The sequence below is a fragment of the Dermochelys coriacea genome, chromosome 7, assembly GCF_009764565.3.
Source record: "Dermochelys coriacea isolate rDerCor1 chromosome 7, rDerCor1.pri.v4, whole genome shotgun sequence".
NCBI classification, from domain to species: Eukaryota; Metazoa; Chordata; order Testudines; family Dermochelyidae; genus Dermochelys; species Dermochelys coriacea.
Genome location: NC_050074.1, coordinates 107,577,757 through 107,596,980, shown reverse-complemented (window position 1 = coordinate 107,596,980; position 19,224 = coordinate 107,577,757). Strand labels below are relative to the sequence as shown.

Here is a 19,224-nt window from a genome sequence, read left to right as displayed (position 1 = left end):
CACGGGCCCCCCAGAGCTGTAGGTGGTGGGGGTTCCCTATGGCTCTCAGCTGACAGAGGAGCTGGGTCACTGGATAACCATTTAAAACAGATGGTTAAAGTATGATTGGGAAGCATTTTAGCATAGTAATAGCCTATCAAAATGCATTATTCCATCACTTTTAAAACATTAACATCTTTAATGCTTTAAGCCAAAATGTTAAGATAATTTAGGTGTTTAATTTATATCTTGACAATTACTTAAATACATGTGAATATTTTCTGCTGTTTTAAATCCTGAAATCAAATTATTTTGGAAACAGCAACTTTAAGGGATTGTCCTTGTTACCCTGGGTTTATATCTGGAACAATTAATTCTATGTAGATTTTTGTCTTCCGCTAACCAACCATTTAGTCAGCTGTAGGCCTGATCCAACTCCTGTTTTGAAGTTGGCTTGAGCCTTCTTAGAGACTTTGTGGTCTTCGGTTAAAAACAATGAGGAGTCCAGTGGCACCTTAAAGACTAGATTTATTTGGGCATAAACTTTCGTGGGTAAAAAGGCCTCTTCAGATGCATGGAGTGAAAATGACAGATGCAGGCATAAATATATATTGGCACATGAAGAAAATGGAGTTACCTCACAAGTGGAGAACCAATGTTGAAGGCCAATTGAGTCAGGGTGGATGTTGTCTGCTCCTAATAATTGATGAGGATGTGTCAATAGCAGGAGAGGGAAAATTGTTTTTGTTGTGGACCAGCCACTCCCAGTCCCCATTCAAGACCAAATTGAAGGTGTTAAGTTTGCAAAGGAATTGTAGCTCAGCAGTTTGAGGGATTGGAGTAAATGCCTGTATTTATAACTTTCACTCCATGGATTTGAAAAAGTGGGTTTTTAACCCACAAAAGCTTATGCCCAAAAACTCTGTTAGTCTTTAAGGTGCCACGGCATTCCTTGTTGTGTTTGTGGATACCAACCCCTCTGACGCTTGGTCTTAGGTTAGGTCACTAATATTTACATACACTAACCACAGGTTCAGATTCTGGCAGCCAAACCATCCTTCATCCTTTTCAAACAGGTAAATGGTGTTCAGGGCCGCATAACTCTTTGTTTTATAAGAATGGGAATTTGCCCTCGAGTGCTTGCTCCAGATTTCCTTTTGCTGTAGCCCTGCTTTCCAAATTCGCTGCGTATCAGTGATGATGTCTCTCCCAGGGTTTGGGATCCTTGGTTGTAATCTGTTAATAATTGTACATTTATTTAGCATCTATCTTCTCTGCTGTGTAGGCTGGTCACCTCTGTGTAAAAGAGGTACCGGGCTTTTACATCTCAACCCACGGCCCTCCTCTCCTTTGTACAGGCTCCCCTTTGCCGTAGTCCCTGGTGGGTAGTAGGGCTTCTAGGTTTAAAAAAAAAAAAGTGAGATCATTCTTCGCTCCTCTAAATTTTGTGAAGAAATGTCGCTAGCTGTTGCTCACCTCCTTCAATGCTACGGTCTTGCTCTGCAACCTTCTGGCACCCTTTTGTTAACCTTCTGCGGGGGGGGGGGGGGGGGAAGAGAGATTTATTTTTACTCATGTTTTGTCTCCGACACTTTCTCATGCTTGGCACTACACGGAACTATGTCTGGGTCATACATGAAGGCGGCCAGGCTCTGCCCTCCAGCCTCCTTTGCCCGGCTTGCGGTTTGCCACGTCCTTCGCCCCCTCGTCGCGTTGCCCTTCCCCTCCCTTCTGCCCTATGTCTCACTCCCCTCTACCCCGCCTGCCCCTTTTCTCCACCGTCACCCGAAAACGGCTGCCCTTCCACCCTCCCCAGGCGCTGCGAACCAATGGGCCGCTTTCGACGCAGGCAGCTTCTTTCCAGGCGCGGCTGCTTATGAGGCCGCCCCAGCCGGGCCCCTCCCCTGACCCTCTCTCGCCGCCCGCCCCAGCCCCGCGCGCGCGGCTGGCCGCTTCCCCACAGCCCAGCAGCGAGGTCCTGCCTCGTGTTTGGTGCAGCTCCGGCGGGGGGGGGAGGGGGGTGAGCTCTGCCTAGTCTCCTCCGTGCAGCGCTCGCCTGAGGAGGAGGAAGGGGGGGGGGGCGCCCTTTGCACCGCTCCCCAGCTCTCCCTGCTGCCGCCGCCGCCGCAGAGCGGGGCTCGGGTTTCAGCGGCTTGGCAGCCCGGCGCTGCTGGTCTTCGCTGGCCGCTGAGCATCTTGGGGGCTGCCTCAGTCTCCGCTCCGGCCGGCTCTCGGTTCCCTTGGCCAGGATGCTGCTGCGGCTGAGCTGGGCAGGCGGCTGCTGCCTGCTGCTGCTGCTGCTGCCGCTGCCCGGCGGCGGGGCTGAGCGGGCTGCCGGCTGCCCCGAGCGCTGCGAGCGGGCGCGCTGCCCCGCCGTGCCCGCCGACTGCGCGGGCGGAGAGGCGCTGGACGCGTGCGGCTGCTGCCTGGTGTGCGCGGCCCAGGAGGGCGAGCCCTGCGGCGGGCCCGGCGGGGAGCCGCCCTGCGGCGAGGGGCTCCGGTGCCGGCTCCCGCCCGGCGGGGGAGTGGCGGCGACGGCCACGGTGAGGAAGCGAGCCAAAGCCGGGCTCTGCGTCTGCACCAGCAGCGAGCCCGTGTGCGGCAGCGACGCCAGGACCTACGGCAACCTGTGCCAGCTGCGGGCGGCCAGCCGGCGCTCCGAGCGCCTGCAGCAGCCGCCGGTCATCGCCATCCAGCGGGGCCCCTGCGGCCAGGGTAAGAGCCGGCTGGCGCCTCCCCAGCCGCCGGGGGAGTGCGAGGGAGCGAGGGCTGGGATTCCCTGGGGCGGTAAACCACGCTAATCCGAGGGGCAGCCGCACGCTGAACGATCCGTGTTCCCTGGGCTCATGTCCGCTCCGCTGCCGAGCTTTGTAGTGAGCCCCAGGCCTGAAATCGGCTCCGCTGACAGCGGAAGAACCTCGTAGCCCTGTAAGGCTCGGTTGTTGTGTGGGGCACCTTTGTCCGGGCAGCGCCCAAAGCCTGTTCAGGGCTGGGCCAGCAACCCAGGTGCCTGCTCCTAATCTCGTTTCCATTTTATAGTACCCCACGAACAACGGCTCGCTGTGTTCCTTGTGATCTCGCCGTTGATCTCAATTATGACTGGGTAGGTGGCCAATACATTGACGCCTGTACAGGAGATAAACGAGCCTCTGATTGTTCAAGTCTCAAGACTTGGTCAAGGATTCCAGAGCAAGCCCCTTTGTCGAGCTCGATTGTTAAGATCTCACCCGAAGGGCACTCAGTAAATTGTAAAGAAGAATGGAGTGTTAATCCAGGGTTTGGGGTTTGTTTGGTTTTTTTTTTTTTTTTGGACAGGTTTCAGAGTAGCAGCCGTGTTAGTCTGTATTCGCAAAAAGAAAAGGAGTACCCGTGGCACCTTAGAGACTAACAAATTTATTAGAGCATAAGCTTTCGTGAGCTACAGCTACAGCTCACGAAAGCTTATGCTCTAATAAATTTGTTAGTCTCTAAGGTGCCACGGGTACTCCTTTTCTTTTTGTTTTTTTTTTGTCTGTGGTTTCCGGGAATCCGTAGTTCAAACCATTCAGTGGCCATTCAGCCTGATACAGTGCACTGGTCCTAATAGAGACTTCAAACCGGAATTTATAACAGGTTGCTGCACAGCATCTTTAAAAAGGACCGTGCGGACTCTTTTTCATTTGTGCACTTCTGTAGGTTTTGTAGCAAAATGAACATTAGCAAATAAACGATAATTCTCAGCATCTTAGAATTTAAGACAATTTTAAATAACATTTTGGGGTGAGGGGAAGAGGAGATCCTCTGCTCTTGCTTGAAGTGGCTTCCTTCTCCAGATGTAGTTTACAGACCTGGGTGAGTGGGAGTGAAAAAGTTTTAGCCACGTGGCCTCCCACTAAATTAGTATAGAGGAGTTGGGAAATCTCTGAGACAAACTAGCAAAATCTCAGTCTTATCAATTGTCATTGTCATCGTGGTGCAGGGAACTGTCAATATTGAGTAATAAGGCTCCCTAAGTGCTTTATAAATTGGTATATAATTTCTACAGGAAGATTGTACCACTGAAATGCAGCCACCTTGGTGGTAAAATAAGTTAATTTTATTATATATGCACAGAGGAAAGGGTTGTCCTTGACTGATATTTGGTTTTCAAATTTGGTCAGAAACTAAGGCAAGAATGCAATATTTTTAGTATGCAAAGTAACAAGGAAAATTGTTTTTATGTTCCACTTAAAATAAAACAAATTACCCCCCATCCTTTAAAACTAGATACAATTTCATTCAGATAAAATTTATTGTATTGCCTGATGTAGGTTATGAGAAATACTGGTGAGGGGGTTTATAACTGGCTACTCTTTCATGAAGAAAATGAAATAAAAATACTAAGTTGGCAGCTTCTGTTGTAAAACCAGGTATTACTAAATGAATGCAATATGACCATGACAACAGAGTAAGCAGTGAGCTGCTGCCACCCATCTCATCAGATGTTTTATCTTGTTCTGTTTAGTAATAATAGGTTTAGGTGGGAGTGGGAAAAATATAAACCTAAAAGCACAATAGGTCAACTTTCTAAATTCTCTTCAAAAGGAACACAGGATCAGCACAATACAAGTAACAGTGCACATAATAATGAAGAGGCATAATGTTTTCTCTCTGGTATTGTTTATATGTATTTATGTTTATGCTAATTGAATCTGACAAATTAGGGGAAGTGAATATTTATTTGTAGTTTAATGAGATTATTTTTCCCCATAACAAAAATATGATGGGTTTTAAATTAGTTTTTTTAGGTATCGTTCTGTAAATTTGAGCGGTTCATTGATCATGTATACTGAAATGAAGTCTCCTCACATATTATATCAGGATAAAAAAGGTAATAGCATTCTGTTCTCAAATAAATGCGGCCCTACCAAATTCACAGTCCGTTTTGGTCAACTTCATGGTCATAGGATTTTAAAAAAAAATATTTCATGATTTCAGCTATTTAAATATGAAATGTCACTGTGTTGTAATTGTAGGGTCCTGACCCAAAAAGGAGTAGTCGGGAGGCGGGGGTCACAAGATTATTGTGGGGGGGGGGGGTTGCGGTACTGCTATCCATACTTCTGTGCTGCTGCTGGCTACAGCGCTGCCTTCAGAGCTGGGCAGATGGAGAGTGAAGGCTGCTGGCTGAGACTCCAGATCTGAAGGCAGCAGTGCAGAAGTAAGGGTGGCATGGTATGGTATGGCCAACCTTACTTCTGCACTGCTGCCTACAGAGCTGGGCAGCCAGAGGGCGGCGGCTGCTGACGGAAGTCCCAGCGCAGAAATAAGGGTGGCATGGTATGGTATTACCACCCTTACTTCTGCACTGCTGCTACCGGAGTGCTGCCTTCAGAGCTGGGTGCCTGGCTAACAGCCACCATTCTCCAGCTGCCCAGTTCTAAAGGCAGCGCAAAAGTAAGGGTGGCAATACCATGACCCCCCTAAAATAACCTTCTGCCCCCTGCCCCCTCCCTTTTCGGTCAGGACCCCCAATTTGAGAAACACTGATCTCCTCTGTGAAATCTGTATAGTGTAGGATAAAAGCATACAAAAGACCAGATTTCACCAGGGGAAACCAGATTTCACGGTCTGTGACACATTTTTCATGGCTGTGAATTTGGTAGGATCCTACATATGAATAACAGTAAGAAACACATAATGAAATTACCTGACTGTATTATACTCTTGTACATGGAATTGCCATATTGAATCAGACCTGTAGTCCAGTTTCAAGTCTCTAACAGTGGCCAATACCAGATGCTTCAAAGGAATATGCAGCATCTCCTCCAAACCCATTCTTAGGCAGGAGTGGAATAATCTGTCCCCCATTCCTCTGGAAGGTTTCATCTTAATCACTTACAGTTAGAGATTGTTAAACCCTGGATCATAAGGATTTATATCCATTCCAAACTACCCAGCGCTTTTGGGAGTTGTATACAAAAAATAGGATAGAATATATGGCTCAGTTTCTAAAATATTAGTCATGATTAGTGATTCAAATGTTGTTCCCCTTGAGGTCAATCATTCTGATAAAAAGCGTGCAGAAACTTTTCATCATCTTTCTTCAAAGAAACATCTGCAACTGTTTGAATGTTTTACTCTTTCGTGTCCAGTAAAATAATAGCTGTGTGGCTCAGTGCATGTATATTCCAGCTCTGAGTGAAAAACTTCTGTGGAATAGGTTTTGAGTTTCAGAAGTGATTGATATAAAGTGCAGTGGTTATACAAATCTTACTTTATGGTCCAGGAGCATCATATTTGGTACACAACCAGAAAAGTGAGATCTGAGTTTTGTAAAAGTTTTCTAAAAGTTAAAAGCTATACTATATTCTATTAGAACAATCTCAACCAGTTAACGTCAGCAAACACTCAAAGCTTTCATTTCCTCAGTAAAATATAAGCGTTTGATTTTAGATCCCAATTCAGGAAAACAATATTGTTGTCTCTCGGTCTTTTTGCAGAATGGTCACAGAATTTGGGCTGTGTTTGAGCAGTAGGGAGATACAACTTTGCTGTTGGTTATGCAGATAAAGCGTAAACCTGAATTGACTCATTCAGTTCAGAGTCTTACATTTTCAGTAGAAGACCTAAAAGTTAGTTTTTAGGGTAAATTTTCAATAAAAAAAACCATCAAATATCCAGAAATGGAGCATGTCTGGACAATCATTCTGCTCCTGTAGCATCTCTGATTAGTGCTTTGTTTGATGTCTGTATCAATGAGAACAAAAGGGAGGTGCTGGAAAAGCAGACCAGTTGTGTGACATCTCATCCCTGGTACAGAGCAAATGTTGTTGCAAGCAAAAATGTTTCAAACATAAAAAATTCCAAAACAAGGACACAGAGGCTAGTCTGTAGGCAGGCGAGAAGGGAGGGAGGTTTCTAGCGATTTCTGATAAAGCAAGCATTGCCTACTACATGACTTGTAAAACTTTAGCTGTGGCTTTTTTTTTTTTTTTTTTCAATTCTATTTCTAACAAGAAGGTATTTTTATTCGTATCCAATGAAGTTGGGTTTCCTAACTATAAAATTGAGGAGAGGAGGGAGAAATCCTATAACAGTCTTTTATTTGTAGAATAACTGTACTGAGTATATGGTGAATTGCATAAGGAAACAGGGCATTGGATGTGTAACAGTTTCCTTCAAATTCAGAAAATACAAAACATTTTACATAATATTGGGTCATTTTAACAACTGCTATAAAACAATCCATAGTGCAAACAGTCAAGTACTATGTTCAAAATCCCTTTTTTCTTGAAGTTGTCTGAAGATATGCAGCTGTTGACCATACAGAACAACTTCTCCACCAGTTATTTCCCAGGAAAGCATATACGAAATTCTATCCCATCTTTAGTTTTGTAGGATATGGAATTACTACCGCTGCCTTGTTCTTCACAAAAGGTCCTCCGATCAGAAAACCTGCTTGCCTTTTGGTCTCAGTACATGGACCAGCATTAGGAAAAAATGAAATGTGCTTAACTTTGTACCGCCTATCTTTTGGTTCCCTGGGTGTTGTAAATATTCTTTACTTGTCCCAGGTGTCTTACCACAATGCTGCATAACTTGCATCTGTACTAGCCTTTTTCTTGGTTCTGATATTCTGTTTCATACACAGAGGTCCAGGCATGATGTCCTTTTCTTAATATGGCACACAGAGGACCCCAAGGATTCAAACATTATGATGATGCATCTTATTCTTTAGCTATCAGTTATTCAGTACTTAAATTTAGGCATCACACATTTTGCTCATTGTTTAATCTATTGCAGTCTATGCTGAACATTTGCTTTGGCTGTCTGCCTGATTGCTGCTGTGGGATATCTTTCTCCTCTAGAAATCAAACATTCAAATACATTTTATTTAACTCTAGGGCTGTGTGTGTGAGTGTTGTGTTCTCCACAGAGAATGCAAAAGTGGGAATTTGAGTCATAAGTGGAAAGTTATAGAAGGCCGAGTAAGTCTGGAACGCTTCCTTGTGCTTCCTTATCCCCTCTCTTCCCCTGGCCTTCAGTTACAAATGTTGTGAACTCTAGGGAAGAGGCAGTTCACTTCAGGGTCTCTGGCAGGTACTAAGACCCTTCCTAAGGATGCAGGGTCATTCTGCTGACTTGTCCTGGAAGCCAGATGAGCTTGGGAGAGTGAGAGTTGAGAACTTCTTGAAGACAGAAGGAACTAGCCAGGACCTGCAGGGAGAAGTCCTAGGACCAGCAAAGTGGAGGTGAGAGAGCTCAAGCTGAATTGTTTGTTGTTGAAATTACCCCCTTCCTTGGGTTTCATACAATGGTAAGTTTGAATCAGATGAGATGGACCAACTGAGGAAACTTATGTACAGGGTGCCGCATTCCACATACACGGAGGCTATTTGAATTTTTTTCATATACAAGCATCCCCTCATCACCCCCTCTCCCCCTAAAAAATGCATCTACAAAATTTTAATTTGAGAATTGCAGGCCATTTTCATGCCAGATTATTGCAAAGTACTTTAACAAAACAGAAGAAATTCTTCATCTTTGGAAAAGCATGAGAAATGTCAGCCTAGAGGGTTCAGAAAGTTATTTTAATCTTTGTCCTATGTAGAGAGTCATTATGAAGACAGACCTTTTTTCTCTGGCAGTGTTCAGAGGTTTCAATCAGGGATTGGGACCCCATTGTGTTAGGTAGAGTACAAGAGCACACAAAGATATTGGTAATGTCCCTCAGCCCTGATAAAGGGGAGCTTATCTATAAATACAAATGTCATTATACAATAAAAAATAATGAGGAAAGTGAAACAAAGTATCAGTACTTGGTATCTAGATACTGCAGTGATGAGGGCATTAGAAATAGCAAAAGCAAATCACCCTGAGTTACTAGGAAATAAACTTTCTGTTGCTGCTTCCTCCACAAGGATGTGTTTCAGTGGCTCTAACTTCCTCCTGGTCCTGTAGGTCAAAGGGAAGAAAATCCTAGACCTTTGCAAATAACTTCCTAAATATCATTTTTCTTTTTGCTGTCGCCTCTCCCATTATACAGTTACAGGCATTTGAGGACAGCATCCCACACAATTTTGTATCCTTGTTTGACATTCTTATGAGGTTACAGCATAAAGTTTGGACAAATTTGGATTTTTTTTTTAACATTTGCATCTAGTAGGAAGGATAGAAACTTTCTTGTGAATGTTGTAAAATATTAACCCTTTTCTAACAGCCCTTGTTCCAGATCGTTAGGACTCCGCCTTCTATTCTATATAGGTTCTTATGCTGCCCTCATCACTGTAGTATGTGAGTGTCTTTCAATAGTGCATTAAGCAGTGTGACTATGGGCATGTCTACACTTACCTCCAAAGAGAGCGATCAATCTAGCAGGGGTCAATTTATCGCATCTAGGGAAGACGCGATAAATTGGCTGCCGAGCGCTCTCCTGTTTACTCCAGTACTCCACCGGAGCAAGAAGCATAGGTGGAGTCGATGGGGAGCGTCAGCAGTTGACCTACCGCAGTGAAGACACCACGGTGAGTAGATCTAAGTACGTCATCTTCAGCTACGTTATTCACATAGCTGAAGTTGTGTAACTTAGATCGATTTCTTCCCCCCCCCTTGCGCCCCTCCCACACACACAGTGTAGACCAAGCCTAACAGTGTCATGCATGGTTCCTCCATTCTCTCATTCTGTCCCCAGGGGGAGGATTGTGTGCAGTGCAAGGTTATGTTTTGGTAGAGTTCTGTTTTGTGGCTTTTTGAAATGTATATTCTGCCCTATGTATGAGAAAAGGCAGATTGAAGAGGCGTGCCTTGCACTGAAAGCAGAAGTAGTGAGGTTTGGGATGTTCCTTAGTTCTTCTGGGAGTCTGTCTCAGACCAGCCCCTGAGAAGGCTCTGTGTCCAGCACAGCCCAGCTTTATGGTTTACTGAGTTTTATAACCTCCAGGCAGCACATCTTCCTTTCATAGTTTCAGAGATGGAAGAATTTTATTCATCGCTAAAGCTGACTGACTTGATATTTTGAAATGCACTAGAGCCACACATCTTGTCCAAATAACACACTATAATTATCTGACAGAATGATTTAAATGGAAGGTCAATAACCAACCATTTGTCATTAATTCTGAGTACTTTGAAAACAACAGAGAAATGAGAACTATGCAGCAAACGATGGGAAAGAACAGTAAATGGAACTACTAAGATTCTTTAGCTTATAGGGCTGAAGTGGCTGAATGGTTTTGGCAGTGGAAAGCAGTGGAATAGTCAGGGCAGGAAGAGAAACTCAGCTGAGAAATCTGGGAAGGTCAAGAACTTAGCCAGATATTTATCAAGGGGAAAGCTGATACTGTTTGTTGTGAACTGAGCTTTCAGCTGTTTTCCTGAAGATAATAATAGACATGTCATGTTTAGCATTCTGGAGAGATTTTAAAAGAACTCCATAGGTTACTTAGTACACACTAAATCCACAAAAATGATCTATGTTAGGCTGGGGGTTTGAATACAATGGGTGCACAAAATAGAGCTCTAGAGCAAACGGAATAATTGACATAGCTTTCTTCTCCTCCCCATTGTGGCTACATCTTACTCTATCTAGGTGGCCTGAATTTGATTTTTTTCCTCTCTCTCTCTCTTTTTCTTTTTGTCTGGATCTTTCTTACTCAGTGGGAGTTGCTTTTTGTAGTGGAAATACAACAACAAAATATTTCCTGAAGGAACAGAAGGCATTCCCAAACGGTGGGTATTGAAACTTCTCTGAAGCCAAATACTCAGATTAAGAGGAGAGGGAGCTGTGTGAAGTGGATTGTCTGAAGTAGCTCACCTTTTCCCCCCCTTTCCATTCTAATCCTTCCTTCGTGGAATTCAGCAGCAGTTTTGGAGTTACTGTAGGCTTTCCTTCAGGTCCTTATCAGCAAATAAAGCTTTGGAGGGTTGGACTTAATCCTCTTCTCCCCCTGGATTTGAAATTTAAGAGCTCCTTACAGGTATATATAAAAACCAAGAGGAAGTGGCAAGAACTTTAAAAAGTGGAATTTGAATGTGGTGGGGCATGTTATAGTCTCACTGTTCATGGAAAATGTTGTGCTTTCCAAGAAATTGGAGACCTTGGAAAATATTTTTTGCAAATAAGAGTTTGTGTGTGCTTGGAGGGTAATATTGGAAATAGAATCTGTGAATGGCATGCAAAATCTCTCTGAAATTTTGTTGAAATAAAGTTTGGGCCACTCTTTCCTCCCACCTCTCCCCAAACTGATTGGGCCTCTGGGATCCCTGGCCTGCTTGGGTGGTAGTACAAGTTTCAGGGTGTATATAATTGGGTCCAGTCAGAAAGTGAATGCGTTGCACTATTGTAGTGATTTGGCTTCAGAATGTGGTAAAGGAAAGGAAGGTTCTTTATGAGGTTGCAGGTGCACGTGTTTCCTGACTTTGCTCATGTGTCTTAATTTAGGAGAAGGAGTTTAACTTCTTTAAAAAAATCTGACTTCCCTGTACTGGAGGAGCACTACAGTGTATGGCCTTGATTTACACCAGTTTTAACATATAATCTGCAGATGATTGAAAAAAAATCTACATTGTAATAAATAGCACAGTTCATGACTGCTGTAGTTTTTGGAATCCGTGAAGTGTGAAGATTTTTGTGCCCGATAGCTACAGTCTCACAGTGAAGATGAATTAGGCAGTCAAACATGCTAGGCTTTGCATTTCTGGATTATTCTAGCACACCTTGGCTGGTGGTAAAAGGCACAAGGCTGAAGGCCAACTGATGCTCTTAAACTGCTTGGGTTGTGTAACACCTTATGATGCTCCACCAAGGAAGTGTTCTATTTCTGGGGGAAGTCATTTATAAAGGAAAATTAATTGAATAAATACCTATAAATAAAAATATGCAGTGTTGTTGTAGCCACAGAGCTCTGGAGAAGAAGAATTATGTGACCACTCAAAAGCTTGTCTCTCTCACCAACGAAGTTGGCCTCATAAAACATATTACTTCACCCACCTTGTTTCTAGAAATAAAATGAAATGGGAAAGTCAGACCTCTGAATGTACTCCTCAGTCCTCTAAAACAGTGGTCTCCAACCTTTTTACGCCCAGGATCACTTTTTGAATCTAAGGGCAACCCCGGATCTACCCTGCCCCTTCCCTGAGGCCCCATCCCTTACCCAAAGCCCCGACACGCTCACTCCATCCCCCATCTCTCCATCACTCACTCTCCCCCACCCTCACTCACTTTCACTGGGCAGGGGCTTGGGGTTCAGGAGGGGGTGCAGGCTCTGGGCTGGGGCTGAGGGGTTCGCAGTGTGGGGGTTTGGGAGCAGGAGGGGGCTCCGGGCTGGGGCAGAGTGTTGGAGTGCAGGAGGGGGTACAGGGTGCTGGCTCTGGGAGGGTGGTCAGGGCTGGGGCTTGGGGTGCAGGTGGGGGTTCAGGGTGCAGAAGGAGGCACGGGGTAATGGCTCTGGGACGGGGCTCAGGGATGGGGGTTGGGGTGCAGCCTCCCGTCGGGCAGCACTTAACTCTGGCAGCTCCCAGTCGGCGGTGGACGCAGTGAGGCTAAGGGAGACTCCCTCCTTACCTTGGCCCCACACTACTCCTGGAAGGGGCCAGCATGCCCCTGGGGAAGGGCGGGGGTCACGTGGCTCTGCGTGCTGCCCCTCTCTGCAAGCACTGCCCCTGCAGCTCTCCCAGCCAATGGGAGCTGTGGGAGCGGTGCATGCAGGCAGGAGCAGCGCACTGAGGGACACTCCTGCCCCGCATTCCCGGGGTTGCGCTGATCACTTCCAGGAGTGGTGTGGGGGCCAGGTTAGGCAGGGAGTCTGCCTTAGCGGCAGCCACGCTGTGCCACCATAGATCTCAATCGACTGGGAGATCCTCTAGGATCGATCAGTTGATTGCGATCGACTGGTTGGTGACCACTGTTCTAAAACATGCCCGCCTATGCTTAACCTTCCCACAAATAGTCCCACGAATGGGTATAGTAGTCCCATTAAGTAAAGTATTTATACCCATTCGTGGGACTATTTGTGGGAAGGTTAAGCACATGTTTAGTATACTTTTTTTGTTTTGTTAATTTTTCCTCATGAATAGATTTTTCTTTTTTTTTTTTTTTTTTAAACAGGCTGCTTATAATGTATTTAATTGGTCTTACTTTATGCTATATTTTCATCTTTTCAAAGTTCAGGTGTGATCCCTGAAAATATATTCTTTTCATCACCAGAGTTTGAAATCCAGTTCTACCGACTTGCATAACTTCTCCACAATGAGCTATTTGTAAGATGTTACCAGAAACACTGATGATTCCAAATTTAGGAAGGGTTTACATAGTAGTTGGAATTAGTAAATACACTTTAATTTTTAAGGCCTCCATGCTTAATGCCTTACTTGGATATTTGTGTTTTTAAAGAAACGAGTAAATAATTTTCTAGAGTAGAACATAAGTTTTTGAAATTTCTGCAAAATAGGTTTAGGTGTAAAGCTTTTCTGTACGCCTCACTTCTTTCAATTTGATGCCTATCCCTGGCCTTTTTATTGCAATAAATGTACCTATCACTTCCTGATTTCCTGGGGTTTAGTAAGCAAAGAGACTATTTCAGTTTGAAAATAACATGGGGAAAGAATGAATGTGGGCCCTGAAGGAAGTAAAGTAGCATAGACCTATGAATGAGAAGTGCTATATAAGAATAGATATTATTAATAAAAATATATTGTGGCGGTTGCACAATAACTTTAAAATCTCCAGATAAGACTACGGTCCTGTCGTCTTCTGTGATATCAAGCTTTTTAGCATAGTAATTTGTATGCGTCTTTAACTTCTGCCATTAGAGGAAGCTATGCAAAAGTTGAGTTTGTGTTTTTCCCCTGCTTTCTTGCCCTTGATAGCCAAATATTCCTAGAAAATGAAAAAAATCAGTCTCCCCAAATAGGGGCATCTGTTAAATATTAAAAGCAAAAGTCTCATGCCTTTAGAATGTGAATTTACATTTTTTTAAATCGTTAAACAAAATGTTCTGGATAACACTTTTGTTGTTTACATTTGGAATAGGTAAACTTGCAATGTGACTGTTACCTAATACCATTTAAATGGGTATTTTATTCATTCTCTCTATGAGGCATATGGAACTGGGAAGGAGAATAGGATGATGACCTGAATTGGAAACTTTAAAAGCTGTAATCTGAGCTGGGTGGAAAAAGGAGAAGGCGGAATGATTGCTGACTCATCCATCAGTGTTTTCAGAATTCTGCAGAAAAGAAAATAACACATCTGCTTTGAATCCTGTTGGCTGAAGTGCTCACTGCTTCTGCCTACAGGATCTATTGCAGATCCTTTTCCACATCTACCAGAAGTACATGTCTTAATATTTCTATATCAGGCAGGTTTTCCTCAGTGATGTTTTCCAGTTCAATATGCCTCACCCTTGTCCTGAATATCTTTCTTCTACCTGTTTAGTTTTTTCCTAGCTCTGGTTCAGATGTTGCATCTGAGAGAACTTTCTGGGGGTACATAAAAGGCCAGAGAGTGGGACAACTGTTGGAAGTTTAAGCTCCATTTCTGTTGTTTTATCCACTATGGAAGTCCAGCTTTCCCCATCACCACTTACATTTATGAGAGTCTTTCACTCCTGATTTATTTTAGTTGTTTGTCACTGTGCTCTGCAGTTTCTTTCCATTTAATCATCCCAACGTGTCTCCCTCATTGATTTGAAAATCAATTGGTCTGATGTGGATGTTTCCACTGATGTAACTTTGATTGTTTTGATGGCACACTAATGCTGCACAGTTTAAAGAAGAATTTCTGGAGGCTTTGAGCATTTATATAGCAGCTTCATTTGAGGTTCTCCAAGCATTAGTTTAGCCTGAATATACTTCATTTTAAAGATAAATTTGTAATATTGAGAGGATAAATGGCACTTCCATGATTGCACAGTGAGTCAGTAGCATAGCTGAGAAGTCCTGAATCCCAGCCATAACCACGAGACACACTTCCTTCAGCAAAAAATATTCCGGTTGATGTTTATCTAGCAATCCTTGTATTACTTTGCAGCAAGAGTCATAATCATAAGGATGTTCCCCTGATTCATACACCACTAATGGTGTCTTTCATATTAGGGGTAAGAAGATCTGCTTGAAATACATCATTAAAATTCTAGTCAAATAAGGAATACACTATAATACTCAATAAGAAAGTCATAGGCACTTTATCCAAGGGTGGACATTTACCACTTTTATTCAGTGATAAGGAGATACAATATTTGTATGGGCTGAGTGTCAGTAGTCGGTATGTGTCCACAGAGGTCCATTTCATCCTCACTAAGGACCTACAGTACTTTATGGATCTGAAATAACAAATTTTTCGAAGGCTTCTTTGGTGGATAATTACATTCTCTAAAGATGTTTGCATGTTTTGACTCCCAATTTTATAAATATGCAAGTGCATTGCCTATGTTACGTTGTTTACATAACATGATTATTAGTAAATGTCCAGTACCTATGCTTGTTCCTTAATAATTTGTCTCCAAAGCACTGCTCCTTTTTAGACCCCTTTGAAGTGAGTAAACTTTACTGTCCATATTATAGTTTTGGGGAGAGGAGGAACTGAAGTACACAGTGGCAAAGTGAGCTATCCAGCACCCCACAGCAAGTCTGTGGTAGAATTCATGTTAGAACTTCCTGCCTGCCAACCCTCAACTCATCCCTTCAGTCAATTCTGCCTCCAGTCAGAAGTTGTGAGAGCTATTTAGTTTTATAGCCTTTGGTATAGATTCCTGTGTTTGTTTAACCATGAAACAATGAAACAGACTACAGTTAGACACCAGTGCTTTTTATCCACAAGGGAAGCAAGAGTTTTGAGGCTGACATTCATAGGAGCATGATCAGGCCATGTGACAGATTACTCGTAAGAAGATCCTGACAGCTGGCCAAGAAAGAATTGATCCTCATGTAAATATTATGAGGATGAGAATACAGTGCATACTGTTGACACCAAACAAGAAGCTTTACTTTAAATCCTCCACTAATCCTGTAGAGTTTCTAGCTTCAGGAAACGTTTGATGAAGTGAATACTAGATTTTGGTCAATTTATTATTCACTTGACTAGGACATTTGAAACGTCTCCATGGTACTCTCTGTCATGCAAGTATATTCTTTGTTAGGGATATTATGTGATGGGTATAGCTATTTCCTAAGCAATTGTCAGGGAAATCTCTTTAGTTTGTCCTCTCTAGTTTGTTAGCATAATAATGCTGGCAGTATTGACAGACCATCTCAAAACCCACTCCTTTGATCTTCGTTTATATTGTTGGATCCCACTCTTGATCTTTTTTTATGTTGTTAGATAAGTGGGTTGTTTTTACATCATGTAAATTGCTGCTCCTTGTTTTATTAATACCATCCTTTTCCTTTATAGTGAATTACACTATATTTATTCTTCAATAGTACGTGGAATATTATGGTTTACAGTTTGATGTAATTTTAAAGATAAAATGGAAGAGATGGGGAGAAAAATTTCAAATATAATTTTTCTTTACTTTCCCTGTGAGCTAAATAAATACACTGCACTTTAAAGGAAAAAAAAAGAAAAGAAAAACAATTACAGTTATAGAGCTTTAAAATACAGCTGTCCTGGATGAATAGTCATTTTACACTACAACTCATCGTTCAATGGAATTTTCCCCACAGAGTTGGAAGTCACCTACAGGACGGATAACATTTTAAGGTTCTCAAAAAAAAAAAAAAAAAAAAAAAGGAGTACTTGTGGCACCTTAGAGACTAACAAATTTATTTGAGCATAAGCTTTCGTGAGCTACAGCTTACTTCATCAGATGCATTCTGTGGTCCTGAATCAGCAATCCATCCTTATTCAAACAAAACACATAATCGAGTATTGTGACTTCAGTTGGGTTTAGGCATGTGTTTAACTACTTTGCTGAATTGGGGCCTATAACCATAGTGTGTATGTAATGTTAAACAAGTAGCAGGTAAATGAAGTAATAGTCAATTGGCAGCAAGTCGATTTGCTCATGCAAAATTGATACTGTTTGTAGCTTATCAGCTGGAGCAGGATAATGTGGGTATAAATTTATATAGAGGGCCAGTTGTGGGAGGGGGTGGCCCGGCCTCCACCCCTCCGCTTCTTGCCCCATGATCCCCCCTGGGACTCCTGCCCCATCCAAACCCCCCTGACTACCACCAAACCTCTGCCCCTGACTGCCCCCCACCGCCCCATCCAACCCCTCCTCTCATTCCTGACTGCCCCCAAAGGACCCCTGCCCCCTATCAACCCCCCTGTTCCCCGCCCTCTGACCTCCCCACCCCCAACCACCCCTCCAAACTCCCTGGCCCTCTATCCAACCCCACCGCTCCCTGCTCCCTTATCCCGCTGCCTGGGCCACCGGTGGCTGGAGCCAGCCATGCACCGTGCAGCACAGAGCACCGCTTCAGGCCGGGCTCTGCAGTTGCGCTGCCCCAGGAGCTCACAGTCTCATCGCCCAGAGCATTGCGCCAGCGTCATGGCAAGGTGAGGCTGTGGGGGAGGGGGAACAGCAGGGGAGAGGCAGGAGGCTAGCCTCCTGGGCCAGGAGCTCAAGGGCCGGGTAGTAGGGGCCCATGGGCTGGATGTGGCCCACAGGCCGTAGTTTGCCGCTTTATATGGTGCAAGGACCTTCTGGAAAGAATTTTGATAACTGTAGCGTTAACAAGGAAAAAAGAGATTAAGAGATCTTTGGATATGATTCTTACTCTCTGAAGGGCTACCAGGCACCAGCCTGGTTTTAGCATACCACGGGATCTGCTGCTGAGCACACAGATTTGTGGTGTTAACAATCGTTCTGATGAATGAAGGAAAAAAACTCTTGAAACCAAATCTTTTCATTGAGGATGCTACCGCTTCACAAAGAGTCCTAAACAAAATAAAGAAAAACAAAAAACCCCAAACCCATTATTTCATTGAAAACACCAGGGGGTTGGTGGTAGAGGAAATCTTTTTCAAGTACAAAACTACAATTAGTCATAGGATGACTAGCCAGATGTCCTGTTTTTCTAGGGACAGACCTGGTTTTGGGGACTTTTTCTTATATACGCACCTATTACCCCCACCCCCGTCCTGTTTTTTCACAGTTGCTATCTGGTCACCCTACTTAAACATCATATTTCAAAGAGGATGCTTCAAACAATTAGCATGTTTATGCATGTACACTATCTTTTATTTTTGTTTTAATAAGAGTACTGATAATCAGAGCTGTCCAGAGGATAATTCTGTTTTGCAACAGTTTTTGAGGTTTCAAAGTTTGTTTTAGTTCCATAATGAAAGAAAACCCATTGAAGATTTTCACAAAAATAGAATTGTGTCTAAATGTCTGTTTTCTGATTGAAACCTAAGCTTTTTGGTTTGGAAAGGTTTTTTGTGTACAGGGCTCTCTGGTTTACCCTCCTGTTTGAAACAGCATTACTTCAAAGCACACTGCAGAACTTTTAGTACATGATGTACTGTCCACATGGCCAGTTAGTGTGCTGTAGAGTCACACACCATTTTGCCACACGCTAACTGACCTGATTCAGAGTGTTCTGGGATTAAAACTATGTCCTGAATCAGGCAGAGCAGGGCCTTGAACTCTGGATTTCCTACATCCTGGCCCAGTGCCCTATCCACCAGATAATAGAGCATAATCATCTTTCTTGAAGTGTCCAGAGACTTGGATGAAATTAAATTGTTCACCCAAATGTTCCCATTCTCTTTATTGCTAGTGTTGATTGACTGCTCTGTTTCTTTACTGAAGTCTTTGATTAGAATCCACACTGGTCACTTGCCGATCCAGCACTCTGTTACTCTGCTGGGAAATGCAAAGATCAGAGATGGGATAAACCTTCAGTCTAAATCCTTCAAGTTTTTGAAGGTAGGGTATGAATGTTTATTATTCATATTGCAGTAGTCCATAGAGACCTTTTCCTGGTAAGGTTTATGGAGTTACTGTATAAATACACTGTAAATGAAAGTCACAGCTCCAAACTGCTTACACTTTATGTAATGTGGGTGAAATAAACAAAGTAAAAGGTGGAGAGGGAAGAGGGTGGTAATAGGATGTTCTGGCACAAATTAGCTGTGTGGTGTGCAACTCGTAGATACAGGAGGCTGATCAATAATAGTGGTCACAGACATAAATTTGCTACCTGCCCACAGGGTATTGAATGGAACTCAACCCCTACAGTTCTAGTACCAGGTTGGATTCAGAACTGGATGGAGAGGGGAGGGAGTCTGGATAGCGAGGGAGTCCTCCTGAGTATCAGCCCAAGATGATGAGAAGC

General features: G+C 43.5%; 1 protein-coding gene across 1 annotated transcript in view; it reads left to right on the top strand.

Moving 5' to 3' along the window:
• Nucleotides 1–1,930: 1,930 nt before the first annotated feature.
• Nucleotides 1,931–19,224, top strand: part of HTRA1 (HtrA serine peptidase 1) — a 50,466-nt gene continuing 33,172 nt past the window's right edge. Inside the window, exon 1 of the mRNA XM_038411712.2 lies at nt 1,931–2,694. Coding sequence (XP_038267640.1) covers nt 2,229–2,694 — 466 coding nt within the window. The 5' untranslated portion in view covers nt 1,931–2,228. The remainder of the gene's footprint in view (nt 2,695–19,224) is intronic.